This window comes from Erpetoichthys calabaricus, chromosome 10, assembly GCF_900747795.2.
Source record: "Erpetoichthys calabaricus chromosome 10, fErpCal1.3, whole genome shotgun sequence".
In the NCBI taxonomy this organism is placed as follows: domain Eukaryota; kingdom Metazoa; phylum Chordata; class Cladistia; order Polypteriformes; family Polypteridae; genus Erpetoichthys; species Erpetoichthys calabaricus.
This window is the reverse complement of record NC_041403.2, coordinates 59869729-59885652: the sequence shown is the minus strand read 5'-3', so window position 1 is coordinate 59885652 and position 15924 is coordinate 59869729. Positions and strand designations below refer to the sequence as shown.

General features: G+C 39.0%; 1 protein-coding gene across 1 annotated transcript in view; it reads left to right on the top strand.

Annotated features, from left to right (window-relative positions):
* tnr (tenascin R (restrictin, janusin)) overlaps positions 1 to 15924 on the top strand; it is a 476387-nt gene that overhangs the window by 274316 nt on the left and 186147 nt on the right. The window contains exon 4 of the mRNA XM_051933130.1: positions 2101 to 2577. Within this exon, the coding sequence (XP_051789090.1) occupies positions 2101 to 2577 (477 nt within the window). The remainder of the gene's footprint in view (positions 1 to 2100; positions 2578 to 15924) is intronic.

Here is a 15924-nt window from a genome sequence, read left to right as displayed (position 1 = left end):
GTTTCTATACCAATGTGAGTAGTTTTGAGATATAAATCTGACACTGTCTTCAGGCAATTAAATGGTTCCACCTGTGAAAAGGCGCTATACAGTATATGCACCCGACCCAACACAGATTCACACGGAGGCACGTGTAAAATAAACCAAACATTTATTTTTCTTCACCTGTGGGGCATGTCTTCCCCGTGAACCCCACAGGCACAACACAGTCCCAACAAGCACAATCCACCAACACAAAACACTCCCTTCTGGCACCACCACTCCTCCTGTCAAGCTTCGTCCTCCTCCTCCCGACTCTGGCTGCTGAGTGGTGGTTGCTGGCTCTTCTTATAGTTGACCCAGAAGTGCTCCAGGTGCTTGATTGCCGAGTTCCGACTGTACTTCCGGGTGTGATGAATGTGCTGCTCATACAGGCTCAGGAGTCCCATTTACAGCACCCCCTGGCAGTGCCTGTGGGACCCATCAGGGCTGCACCCAACTCCAATTCCCCTGGAGCCCTGCGGGAAACTGAGGCACCGCTCCAACCAAGGGGGGCGTCCATCTAGCATCCAGGGGGAGGTATTGCACCCTCCAGGGCTGCTCCCCCTGAATATATAGTGAAGGGGCGTCCTGGCCGGGTCCATGCCACACACCTTATCCCCAAAGATAATGCATTTCTGCAAATCTCACATTTTTTCAACAATTAACTAATAATGCAAAGTAAACAACTGTGTTCTGACCTCTTGCTTACTAGAACAACTTAGAAAATGTGGTTCAATTCACAATTTCTAACCTTTTTTGTGAATATCCTTATGTTGTAATTCAATTAAAATTTGTATGTACTCATGTTTTCCTGCACAACTGTGTTATTTTATGTATTGTATAATGTAATTTTTTTTACATCATTTATAGTACTTATCTATTTATGGTGCCACTCTAAGGGCAAACCTTACTCTTCATTAATAAAAATGTTCTAGGAGGAAATACTGAAATATTTACTTTTTTTATTTATCCTCTTTTCTTACCTATTTACTTTGGTATGCTGACATTAATAGTCACTAATTCATCTTAGTTGAACTTTCATTGTCCCCGCAAATGATAACTATACTTTAACCCATTTTCCTATTGTAATACAAATCATATCATGAAATACAAAATGTAATACAATCCAATCAAATTGTGCAGGTTGTATGATAGATATGATGGATAACAGATCTAGCACACGGACTGAGACCTCATCCTGTGGATAAGATATCAGTCCATTGTAAGGAACACACACATTGACTCACACTAAACTACTTTAAGCCTTCCATTAAATGAAATATGCATTTCTGTGATCAAAACAGTAATAGGCACAGACACCACACAGATAAAGGGCAAGATTAAAACGAGTTCCCTAAACTGTGATTCAGCAGCCCTTACATTACACCACTGTGTTGATCTCCGCTGACTTGGCCTCACTCCACATTCAACTCCAAACTCATAATCCAGTGCTATAATAGGATTCAGCTACTTTTCTTTGTCCTTTGAGGTGTTCTTCCTATGTCCTGTTTAGATAAAAAGGCTAATGATAGAAATTGTAAGCCAACCACTCATGAAGCTAATGATCATTACCTTATCACACTGTGCTTTCAACAGGGCTTCACTGCATCCTGTGTAGGTGGCTATACTGGCCGTTCTGGCTATACTGGGTGTCTGTTAACTGCACTGATAATAAATATCTGCTCCCAGCAATCTAAATTTCTCTGCAATGTGACCACTCTTTAATCAGTTACATTATTTTCTTATTCTGATTGCACTCAATGTTCATTCCTATCACAAGTGTTTTATTAGTTTTACTTTATGATATGATAATATTCTCCTTTGTTAAGCACTTGATATTACTTGATATGAGGAGTGCTGCTTGAAAGAGTAAATGAGGCTTTACTTTTCAGTAAAGCACTGAAAAGTAAGCCTTCAATTTTTAATATCAGCACACTTGACTTACTAGTGCTGCAGTTGAACAGTGCTAACAATTTTACTCATTTTTATGATTTAAAAATGCTTTTGGATAAAAATGATTTTTTAAATAAAACCCTATAATTATCAAAAAATTTAATACAAATGTTATTTTCTCTTTAGGTCGGCTGGATTATGTGCCTCAGTGCAGTGGACATGGGAATTTTAGCATGGACATTTGTGGCTGTATTTGTGAGGATGGCTGGATGGGAAAAAATTGCTCAGAACCTCGCTGTCCTGATGACTGCTCTGGCAGAGGCTTATGTCTTGAAGGTGAATGTATATGTGATAGTGATTTTACTGGAGATGACTGTTCTCAGGAGCGATGCCCGAACGACTGCAGTGGAAAGGGACTTTGCATTGATGGCGAATGTGTCTGTGAAGAAACTAACACTGGGGATGACTGTTCTGAAGTGCGTTGTCTCAATGACTGTTCTGACCAAGGCATTTGTATTAATGGAACCTGTGAATGCAAGGAGGGTCACTGGGGAGAGGACTGTTCACTTCTGACCTGCCCCAACAGCTGCAGCCAAAAAGGTCGCTGTAAGGATGGCACTTGTACTTGTGATGAAGGGTATGTGGGCAGCGATTGTTCATCAGGTAAGCATTTAGTAAGCATATTTATATATATATAAATATATATATATATACAGTATATAAAATATGCAGAGCAAACACATCAGAAAGTTTTGGGGTAGACACCCTATATACATGAAATCAAGGAAAAGTTGAGCAATCAATATAATATGTGTTTACAGACGTGACTCCAAAACAGAACTTAAGTACAAAGTGAAAACATGGCCTTTATATAGTTGGGTGACAGGAAGAGGTGGGTTCGGAGGGACCAGAAGTGGAAGTGACATCTTTAGGAGGCAGGGTTACAGGACTGGAAGCAGAAGTCATTTCTCTAAGAGGCAGGCTCTTCTGTTGATCAGCAGGGGAAGAATGTAGGAATATTTTCATTAATTGAACCCTTAAATGGTTTCCTATGTGCATGTGTGTGACGATATATGTATATATATATATGTATATATATGTATGTATATATGTAGACTTTGTCTTTCTTCGGAGGTTTTGTTTTGTCGATGTGCTCGCTTCGCTTCTGTATTAGGGGCTAAGCGAGTGACTCTTCAGATGTTTCGTTTTGCCGACGTGCTGGCCTCATTTGTGTATCCTCAGAGATGGAGCCCTTACTCCAACTCCACTTGTCACTTCCGGGCCGGACAGACAGACAGACACACTTCCACACGTATGTTACCCCTGCAACATTCAGAGTCAGAGAGCTGCTGTTCTTTCATCCAGCCAGTGTTTAGAAACTGTGATAAAGAATAAAGAGAGCACACGCATTGAGCTTGCGTCAGCTTCACACAGGAGGATTTATTCTTCCTGTTTGCTGTAATCTGCTCCATACTGCTCGCGCAAGGTGCGCCCATCTAACGACTTGGAGGTGGAATAGCACTTCACTCATTTAAATCACGGTGAAATCAAACGAAATCCTTAAAATAAATAAACAGGTTGAATAGGGGTGCTTCTTTTCTCTCTGTCTCGTTTTAACCTTTAAAGGCTCTTTTACTCTGTCATCCTTTTTTTTTTCAACTTTCTACATGTAGACATTTATATATAAAATATATATATGTGTGTGTTGAGGCCAGTCTTCGGGGCATTTATTGGTCATGCCACGCAGCAGTTTTTTGAAGTTGTACTCTATGTAGCTGGAATATCTTTTTTGTTTCCGAAGATGGTTTGCACTTTTTTCTTATATCAAGATAATTGAAACACCTTGTAGATAGTTATAAATCTTTTGCTAATTATTATTATTATTTCACAGAGTCTAATATGTTTTCTGACTCTTGGAGGGCCCTTTAAAATTTGATTTAATCATTCCTGCTACATGTGGCTACATCCTATTCATTTGGCCTACAGTGTCTTCCCTTAAAAGGACGCAGCATGCAGCCGATGAAAGTCAAATATCAGTTTTTATCAGTAGTTAAAGTACATGTACTAGTGACCCACACCACACACACAGAGCCAGAATTGTAATGACCTATACACATAGTGATCAACCTAGATATGTTGTCAGGTTGGTTATCAGCTCTACCCTACTGTAAATTAATTTGATGGGCATCCATGAGGCATTCTATCTTGTTGATATCTGTCTTGTTACATTTTACTGGGACCTGAAAGTAGAAATTTTGGACTAAAAAATGAAAAGCACGGATAAATCTGAAGAAAGGATGTTTTATTGCAGGAAGGCTTTTGGACATGCCTTTTTTTAATTGTAACAATCAAATATATACAGTATGTCAGCTGCACTAAATTTTCTTCAATAACTCTTTCTGTAAAACGCCTTAGAAACAACTCTGTATGCAGTCAGTTCACTCTCCTTATATCTGCATGGAGAAAAGCAGTGTATCACAAATGTAGTATGAACATAATTTTCATTTTGTTATCAGCCTCAAAATGTTGAATCATGTTATAGAAGACACACTTAAGACCAGTGAAACAGAACTCCAAGAACACAAGCACATGCATCTGAATAGATTGTTATTGTTTTTCAGTGTGCTGATTTATTTTTCCCTTAAAGTGGCGCTCCCTCTGCAGACAGTTCAAATTCATAAAAATAACTTGCTTGTCACTATCAATCTGATTGCCTTCTCCCTCTTTATATGAATTTTAGCTAGGAACGGAAGTCAATTGCAAATCTTACTTTCAAAGAAAATGCACTTGACAAATTAAAATTCGGTATTGTTTTGAAATGCCCGCTTCAGTTGTTCACAGTGTGACAGGACTACTGAGTGGGAAAGCAGATGAATAATGAAATCCAGAAAATAGAGACTTAAGATGGCAATACCACAGCACCTGTAGCGGTTACCTTACTCACTTTGATTCTGTATTCTCAAGGAGTTTAGCTTCAGTGCTGGTGCTGCTTTTGCTTTCTTTTAACCACAAAATTTCAAGAACAAGTCAAGTTTTCTTGTTGCCTTGTGACATTTAATTACAGAATAAAGGCTGGACCTTTCAGCTCTTAAAGTATGTTGGAAGTAAATGGATGAAAATCTGTCTGAAAGGTTTCTGATCAAAATACAAAAGTATTTATTCAACAGGAAACTTGCAGACAAATTCGACTGGAACTGTACTGTTTAAAACGACATGAATCATTAATCCAGCCTGTCACGGAATCCACTTAATCCAGCTTTAGACTCTTAGAGAGCTGGAACTGCATTTGGCACAAGGAAATGGCTCCAGTCACAGGGCACACTAATGCACACATTCATATTCACCCTTTACAGGGTCTTTTAGGAGTTCTAAATAACGTGACGTACAAATCTTTGGGTAATAAAAGGAAAACTGAAGTACCAAGGTAAAAATGCACATAGATAAAGAATGTGCAAATTTAACAATAGCTGAATTTGAAAATGTTACACCTCCTGAGTGTGTTAAGTCCATGGCTCTCTGCCTATGCAAAACATAGTGTATGCTACACTATAAGCCATTTAACCAATTTTTAAATTATTTGATTCATGCAAGAATAAATTACAAAGTATAACATTTAAGAAGTGAATTTGCTTTAAACGGGCTTTAATGTTTCACTACAAATGTTTGCAAAAACTTGGTGATTTACTTCAATCTGCAAATAATTTGCAATAAAAAATATTCTGCTGCCCTCACAACTTTTATATGATTAAATGAGTTTGAGAATAAATAGGTGGATGGATAACAAGCTTCTAAGCAGCAATACAATTATTGATGGATGCAGAGAAGTAGAGAAAAAGACAAGCATAATGAGGCAAGTATTACACTATGTAGATGGATGGCTACAAGAAAATATCCAAGTCACTGACTATCCCTTGTAGTCCAGTTAAATCAATCATTGAGAAATTGAGTATGGCACCGCTGTAAATCTGCTTATAGCAGGCTGTCCACAAAAGCTGAGCAAGAAGAAGACTAGTGAGGAAGGCCCCCAAGAGACCTATGAGAACTCTGAAGGAGGTACAGACTACAGTGTCTCAGATTGAAGAGGCTCTGCAGACAACTGTTGGGGAGTGATATAGAGAAAACCAAAATGTGCCTAACATATCAGCTAGAATTTGCCAAAAGGCACATAGGAGTCTAGCAAGTGAGCTGAGAGAAGGTTCTGTGGTCTGATGAGACTAAAATGAAGCCTTTTGGCCATCAGACTAAACACTGTGTTTGGAATAATTAAATCACGGCACCATCACCATTGTGAAGCGTGGTGGTGGCAGCATCATCAGACTAAACACTATTTTTCTACATAAACCAGACGTTGTACATTACCAAAAATGAAGCATGGTGGTGCTTCTCTGGAGTAGGCCCTGGAAGGCTTGTGAAGGTAAAGTTTAAAATGAATGCAACAAAATACACTGAAACCTTAAAGGAAAACCTGATATCTGCAAAACAATCTGCATCTTGGAAGAATATTTGTTTTCCAGCGACACAAAGACTCCCAAACATAAAGTTACAGCTATACAGGAATGGCTTAAAAAAAACAACACAGCAGTGTCTATGAATGAATCAAAATGTTAAATAATGGTGTAAGGAATCTCACAGATGAACAATAATCAATTCATCTCTCCATGTTCACTGCTGATTAAAATCTTGAACATCCCTGTGACAGACATGTCATCTTTGGATTAAATGTTTTAATAACCTTGGAGACTATGTCAAAAAAGAATGCACAAGTAAGCTATTCCTTCTGTGTTAATTTTTATAAATATCCTAGCTGTGTTTTCCAGCATACCTAAGAGAAGGGACCTTGGATATTCAGCCGTCGATTAAGTGGATGTATCAGAAGTACTGTGTAACCAAATACTTCTATCCATATGGTATTTGTTATTTTTTTTGCCAGGGACTAATATTATTAGTTCAGTGGAGCTCTTTACTACTAGATCCAGTTGCCCATGAGTATAACTTTCGTGGCATATATCAATTCGTGCTTTCCCTACCGACAGTCTTTGGCTTTTGTTGATGGTCATTTGAAAACATAATTTTACAGGAAACTGAATTATTTTGAATTGAAAGAGGTAATTCGTGGGAATAATGGGAATTTTAGGTATAAATATAATTTCACCCGGTAGCACATCCTGTAAATTTGGTAGGTTCAATCAGATTTGAATATAACTCTGATCAGTAATCTTGTACCATTACAAAGTTTTGGAGGGTTTACATCAAAAGCAAGACACATGGAATTGTTTATAAGCTGCACATTTATGTGTTCCAGGTAATGAACTGAACGTTTTAAGCACTGTGTAGAAAGAATGGATGGAAAGAAATATGATGAACTATGTACAATGTTTGTGGTAGACTACTTTAATGAGCTACGCAAATGTTTCAAACGATCAAGGCATGCTGTTACTCCCATGGCTTGAAGTGGACTGATAGGCATACCTGTGTTATGATTCTTGAGAGGTCTGAAGCATGTTAAGCCCCAAAACCTTCCAAGAATACCCAGTAGAGATGTATATTACTGTCACACCTTGGCTAGTAATTAAGGCAAACTCTAACTCTAGAGTAGACTCTTTATAACAAGAATGCTCTGAACAAAAAGCAAAAAGGAATTTCTTGACACGCAAAGCAATCCGAGCAAACAGAGCCCCAACTCAGAATTCAGAAGCAAAGTAACAAAACAGAGCATGGTTCAAAAATACAGAAATTCACAAAACACAAGAACAATCACATTCAAATGAAAAAGCACATTTAATGAACCACCAGTAACTGTTGATTGCCCCAATGTTTGGGGACACTCTCTTGCAGTGATGGGCAGATAGTCCAGTCTCTATGGAAACCACGCACAAAACACAAGGACTGGAACTCAGGCATACATACATAGACAAAATCAAATACACAGAATTATGCAACTAAACAGAAATAAAATCAATGGAAACAAAAGAATCAAAAATGAGCAAAGGATTCAAACACCAGCCAGAGAAGGAACCCTGGCTCAAGTATAACAAATGGCACTTCACTGTTTCTGCTTTGTAAACCTGAGCGCAGTGCAGTGGCATATTGCGGTCTGACCTCCAATGGGACATCCTAGTTCTCCGCAACATTCCATGTATTTCACGACCAAGGCCTGTTGTCTTCCACCCCATTGTTCAAAGCATATATATAAGCATGATTGACAATCTAATCTGGCTAGAATTTGAACATATTTAGTATTTTGTAAGAAGAAGCTGACAAAGTAGGGAGTGCTGCGTGCACCCAATGATGCAACTTGCTAAGCACATTTTCTTAGTGCTTCCTGAGTTTTCTTCCACTTCACTTCTAGTAGTGGCACTCCTTTGAATAAAGCAGCAGCCCCAATTGACTGCACGATTACAGTGTCAGTCTGGTCAGTGGCGCTGTTATGTTGGCGCCATTCATTTAAAGGAACTGCAATCCCCAGTTATCTGTGCTGAGACAGAAAAAGGACATGGTGCCTAAGAATACCCCATTTGCTACAACATTATTACCAACAAATATAGACACATGCTGTCTAATTTACTTTTTTTATAACATCACTAAGTTTCATTCAAATCAGTCACGTTATTTTTGAAAATCTGGGGTACTGTTGTTCTGGGGGTTGATACTGATGTGTTGAAATGTCCTTTCCTAGCAGATACCTATAGCCCTAATTGTACAAATTTCAGCTTTAACGAAATGGGAAAATGTGTTTTTATTGATGAGTGACTCAGTCAACCAGCTTTGCTATATATCTCTCTATTATAATGAAAAAAACTTAGGTCGAGACGTGATCTTCTCGGAAGACACTTTGACATCCCACCAGACAAAGCAGTGAGACAAAAGGACAGCTGCTGTACAGGCTTTTAAATGATCGAGGCGCAGCACGACGCAGCTCTGTAGCAGCAGCAGCAAGACAGCAGCTGATCCGACCGCATCTCCTTAACGTGCATTCAGCCCCCTCTTCACAATGCGAGTGGTAGAAACACGAAATGCCTGGAGTGAGGCACGCCCCGTGGTCTGGGGAAGGGGTGGGTGGGTGAGTGAAGCGAGCAGGGTGCTTTGCCCCCTAGTGTATGTATATATATATATATATATATATATATATATATATATATATATATATATATATATATATATATTGTGGTACCCGGATGGGGGTGGTACCCAGCCGGGACGCCCGAGAAGACCGGAGGAGGGCTTATGCCTCCTCCAGACCTCGAGGGGGCGACCACCCTGGGGGCCACGGGTACAGACCCCTGGACCTCAGCACTTCCGCCACACCAGGAAGTGCTGGGGGGAAGAGGAACAGGGACACCCAGAGTGCTTCCGGGGATACAGCCGGCACTTCTGCCACACAGGGGCGTGTCGGTGGGAGATTGCCGGGGACGCACCTGGAGCACATCCGGGTGCTTATTTAAAGGGGCTGCCTCACTTTGCATGATGACTTGAGTCGGGTGGAAGAGTGGACAAGGTCTCAAGAGGAGGAAGAAGGAGGCGGTCTGAAAAGAGATAAAGGCATTGTGTTGGCCAAGGACTGTGAGGTATTGGGTTCGGTGAGTGACTTATTGTATTATGGAGACCCAAAATAAACGTGTGTGGGGGTACTTACAACGTGTCTGCCTGTCTGTGTCCAGGTCATATTCCACAATATATATAGATTGTGAATTGTTTATGACTTACTCCCATATACAGTATATATATTGGGATAATCTTCCAGCTCCTGCATGATCCTGAATTGAACTGAACAAGTTTCAGAATGTTACAGTATGTTATGGTAGTTTACATTAAAATATGTTTGGTTTAAATTGATGCAGAAATTCTCCTCCCATACATCAACTGATATTTTGTGTAACATCAATCACAACGCATATCGCCACAAAGCATAAATCAAAGACACTATAAGTCAATTTCATTTCAGCTTATTATTGGCTGGTAAACACTTTATAAACTGTGATTATATTTTAAATACAGAGAAACTGTCAATAAAATCCAAAGTTGCAATACAATTCATTATGAACGTGATTTACCTAGTTTTAGGTTAGTTTTAGGTTAGTCAGACCAAAGTAAATACGTAATATACAGTACACATTTACAGGTAATTTATATTTAACATTCAAAAGGAATCCACAATCATTTTTTGTCATCACCATGTTAACATTGAATATAAAGCAAATAATTTAACAGCAAAACAGCCACAGCAAAGATCTGAAATACAGCAAAACGCCATCACTGAGCCAATACCACTTCCACTTTGCACAGCTGCCTACTATTTGATCATTTATATTGGGGACTGGCATTCATGAATGCAAATTGCCTTAATGTTGAGAGGTGGAAAAACTGTCTGTTAAAGATAAAATGTGCAGTAAGCTGAGAAAAGTTGTGTAAACACCTCCCTGAATCGTTCTAACACTTGTCTTGCTAATCTTTAAATTATACTTTGCTGTGCCATATGGAACCAGTAATTGAGATCATGAAAATACACATTCATTTCATACTGTGCATTTAATGTATTATTGTTATACCATGTGTAAAAATGTTGTTGATTATAACCAATAAGTGCCCTGCCGTCTTACTCCCAGTCTGAAATAATGCTAACAGAAGACCAAAATGATTTCATTAGTTGGTGTTTATTGGCTTTAAAAGGTAGCAGGAATGGATGACTGAAATTTGATAGTATCCAGTAAACAAACCAAAGAAGAAACAGTGAATTCTTTTTGTACCCCACTAAACAGATTTCTTTGTCCATGTCTGTGAAATGGTGTGACATCTCTATTTTCAAAACCCTTTATACATCACCTCAAGTGAAACACCCACTGAGCACCACCTTGATTACCTAGAAGTAGGTTCCACACCTCATGGTGGAGGACAGGCCTCTGAAGGTATAGCATTATCAGATGAGAGTGTCCCTTTATCATATCCAGATTGTTGTTCTTGTCATTACAGACCGTCTGCTTTCTCAAATGCTAAATAGCTTTCCAGTTCTCCCAATTTGAAACTGCTGCCACATGCTTACCAAAAAAAAATGCTTCCATCTCAAAAGCTCCCCTTGCCTTCACTCTTTCTCTGGTAAAAGGTCAATGACTCTTGATTTAGTTGGGCTCACATTGTGCCTTCTAACATCCTTAATTTACTTATTGGTTATATACTATCTTTCTCATACATGCAGATTTTAATCTCAAAATACCGCTCACTATAACAGAAACCATTGCTTCATGTTAGCCTTGGATTGCCCACACTAACATATAGAAAAACATTATATCTGACTGTGTTGGTTTCTTTTGACCAGTATCATCCTACTGGTACCTTTGCCACTGATGGTTCTTTTAAAGATTTTTAATTTATGCATACAATTATCACATGCAAAAACAAAATTACAGATGAAGCAAGGTTGAATATCCTCCCAAAACCATTGCTTCGTCTATTTTGTATTTGGAGGTAGAGGGAAGAATGTATGGTTTTAAATGGGGTTTATTGTGGATCTGTATTTGTATTTACAGTACATTTAAGAACAGAAAAAAATCTCAATATACAAAAATTAAAATCACACAGTAGTTTTTAAATTCAGTCCTAGGGGACCTCCAATTTATGCAGATTTAAATTCCAAACAATTTCACATAGGGTGAATCACTTTTATTTATAATTGCTCTCATCATTAAGTTAGCTAATCTTCAAATATTTTAAGAATTTCATTCATATTTTTATTTTTTAATATAGCATTAAATGCATGTTTCTTTTACCTCGTTCGTTCTTTTTTTATAACCCTTTCCTGCAGAGTTTGATGTGCCGTGTACAACAGCAATGAATAACGGCTAATACTTACATGATATTGGTAACCATCCGCTACAGTTTGTGCTAATTTCAAGAACTGCCTCTTTCTCTAATTAGAATGTTAGGACAATCTAGATAAGAACATTGAGCCCAACAAAGCTTGCCAGTCTTATCTACTTAAGTCTAATAAAAAAACATCAAGTTTAATTTTGAAAGTCCCTAAAGTCTCACTGTTTACCACACTACTTGGTGACATAGGTGTTCTTGATGAAGTCATTTTAAAGTAATAGTCTCAATCCTCTGGACTAATTCCCTTCATAATTTTAAACATTTCAATTATGTCACCTCATAATCTCCTATCACTTAAACTGAAAAGGCTCAGCTCTTTTAATCTTTCCTCATACCTCATCCCTTGCAGTCCTGGAATCAGCCCAGTCACTCTTCTCTTTTTCTAGCACGTCTGTCTTTTTTGTAGCCTGGAAACCAAAACTACACTCAGTGCTCCAGATGAGGTCTAACCAGTGCATCATAAAGCTTGAGCTTGAGCATAACCTCCTCGGACATGTACTCTACACACTGTGCTATATAACCTAACCTAACGTTAGAAGAAACCATTCTGGATTTGCTGGAGAGGGTGAAGAGCCAAGACTTACAGCAATATTTAGGACAAGGCTTATGATAAAATGGATGATGCTTGTAGACTTTCACTACCATGTACAAAGTAAGTGTGAGACTTGCAGAAAAATCACTTAGCTCTTCAAAGATAGTTCTGTCTTGTACCTGGATGAATAAACAGTTCACTACATGTATTTAATCACCTCACTTATTGATTTTGCTAATCACTGCTCGTGGCTTAATTTGTCTCTGTGAAAGGTGGTCGGTAGCCTAGTAAGTGAACTCAGATGACTTGTGTATACAGTTTATTATTAGGGCCACTAAATAATTGTATTTTTTCAACTTGCATGGACCACACTACTTTTTTGCACAAATTCCAAAACATTCAGATTCCTCCCGGTCGAAGTGGGGAGCCACCTGCATCTCACAGCTGTGTATAAAGAGAATATTTGTCCATAGAAAAAGAGCATGGTGGATATTTCATTTATTTTAGTTCATGGTGGGCAAATGTGTAAAAATGCAAACACTTAAAGTGTAATTATAAAACAACATATTTTCAATTGATCTGGCAAATTTTCTTATACTGGGTAAAACTAACCATAGTTAAGGACATTTTTTTATTGCTCTCAGCACTTATGTAAAACTGCCTCCACAGTCCTTCAACCCAGCCCAAGAAAGACAACCTGATTAAAATGGCTGTGATTCCAGGCCAACAGAAAAACTTAGTGGCAGCTAAACACAATAATTGCCAAAATTATTAAAAAACCTACTGTCTTGATTTGAAAAATTAGATCAAATGGAATTTGTAATATTGGTGAATAGATAATTTCAGATGTTACACTAGTTTTATTATTCCTGTAAAATTTAAGCAGCACTCGTGATCTTGTGATCACAGCATACATTGTGGAGGTGATCACAGCATACATTGTGGAGGAGAGGCATTAATACCTCCTGAAAGGTACTGTAAAGGGGAGTTAATCCTTTAAAAAGAAAAGAATTAAAAATCAGCTCTTACCTTAATTGCAAACTAGTATAGAAGTTCAAGAACTGAAGATATGCAGTTATACTGCTTAATTGTAGTTATGATCCTCTCTGACTTTATTTAAATTGGCTATACTATTGAAATCAAACAATATTACATTACAATATTCAATTATGTATGCCAAACAATAATAAATTAGCTTTTCTATATACTGTAAATTAAAAAATAGGTAATTTTGCAGTATAGCTACGATGGAGAAATCAAGTCTTAGATAAGGAAATGTGACATCTAAAGGTTAAATCTGTGCTAAAGATAGTATATTTTAAATCTTTTAAATCAAGAGGTGTCCATTTTATCTTGATATTCACAAAATTGCCACCCACTCAAAGAAGTAATTCAGTCTATAGGTGTCGTATTCAGTTCTGCGGAATAATTTCTCTTTCCATTACGATAGGGTAACGGAGCAGTTTGTATTATAACCGTCGACTATTTGAACTGTTTACTTTACAATGTGGCTCAATTAACTTTAATTTAGATCACACAGTCTGTCTCTTTGTCACATTAAGTTGCTGTTTAATAGAGGTGTTTAGCACAACATTTCTAACACCTACTTCTTTAATTTTTTTTCCCCCAAAATCATTAATAAGCTTCCAGTGGTACATATGTTTGATTACAGTAATCCCTCCTCCATCGCGGGGGTTGCGTTCCAGAGCCACCCGCGAAGTAGGAAAATCCGCGAAGTAGAAACCATATGTTTATATGGTTATTTTTAGAATGTCATGCTTGGGTCACAGATTTGCGCAGAAACACCGGAGGTTGTAGAGAGACAGGAACGTTATTCAAACACTGCAAACAAACATTTGTCTCTTTTTCAAAAGTTTAAACTGTGCTCCATGACAAGACAGAGATGACAGTTCTGTCTCACAATTAAAAGAATGCAAACATATCTTCCTTTTCAAAGGAGTGCAAAGCAAGCAGTCAAAAAAAAAAAACAATAGGGCTTTTTGGCTTTTAAATATGCGAAGCACCGCCGGTACAAAGCTGTTGAAGGCGGCAGCTCACACCCCCTCTGTCAGGAGCAGAGAGAGAGTTAGAGAGAGATAGAGAGAGAGATAAAAAATCAATACGTGCCCTTTGAGCTTTTAAGTATGCGAAGCTCCGTGCAGCATGTCCTTTCAGGAAGCAGCTGCACACAGCCCCCCTGCTCACACCCCCCTAGTCAGCGCAAGAGAGAGAGAGAGAGAGAGAGAGAGAAAGTAAGCTGGGTAGCTTCTCAGCCATCTGCCAATAGCGTCCCTTGTATGAAATCAACTGGGCAAACCAACTGAGGAAGCATGTACCAGAAATTAAAAGACCTATTGTCCGCAGAAACCCGCGAAGCAGCGAAAAATCCGCGATATATATTTAAATATGCTTACATATAAAATCCGCGATGGAGTGAAGCCGCGAAAGGCGAAGCGCGATATAGCGAGGGATCACTGTATATCATTGTTAAACACTTCAAATACAGTATGTGAATATTTATTTCTCAGAATTTCTTAATTCACAATTACCACCTGGAATGTTGCCTCACAGTATCTATATTACTAACCGAGAATGCTAAACCGGATGATGGACGCAGGCACATCCGGCCATGGGCCGTAGCTGCAAAAAGACGTACTGCGCAGGCGCAAAAAGAGTCCGCGAGAGTCGGCTGAGGAGCCGAGAAAGGCGGACAAAAGAGGGCGAGAGAGGCGGATGAGGGTCCGCGAGAGGCGCAGGCACAAAAAGAGTCCGCGAGAGTTGGAGAAAGGCGGACAAAAGAGGGCGACAAAGGCGGATGAGGGGCCGCGAGTGGCGGACAAGACCACAGAAAAAAGGAGTGAGCACATACAAAAAGGAGTCACATGAAACTAAACACACCAAAAAAAAAGAACAGACGAGCGCACAACAGCAAGGCACGACATCCCCCCCACAGGCATGGGACGGGACGGGACACACACCAAGAGGGGGATTCAACAAGCCCATGGAAGACAAAAAAAAAAAACACAAAACCACCCCACAGACCCTACAAGCAAGGGACGGGACACACACAAAGAGGGGGATTCAAACAAGACACAGGAACACAAAAAGAAAGAAGACGCTCGCGCAACAACAATCCTCAACCCCCCCCCCCCCCCCCCCATCAATAAGAAGTGACACCCAAAACCACATTTCTAAAGGAAACGTCCATATTAAACATACGTCATCTGAACACCTTCACACTAGGCGGCATAGGTGTGAGCATAGGTGGATCTCCTTACAATAAAGCACTATTAACCGTTCAACTGCAGAAAAGGCTACATATTAACAGTGAGTGCGATCCTCCTTATTACATATCCAATGCACGACGTAGACTGAAACGGACTTTTCGCAAAGCGGTGGCAAATCAATTAAAACTACAAAATAGCGCGTCACAAATAATGTACATGCAACAACGCGGTAGTCAAACGCCACAAGCAAAACATGCCCGTCGCGGACATCAACGCCAGACACCTGCTAAATGCTTACGCCAGTTGGCTGACAACGCCTTCAATAATGAGTCCACTATTGAGGAAAATTCATTGGGATTAATGAATGTTATTTGCAATCATTGTCATTCA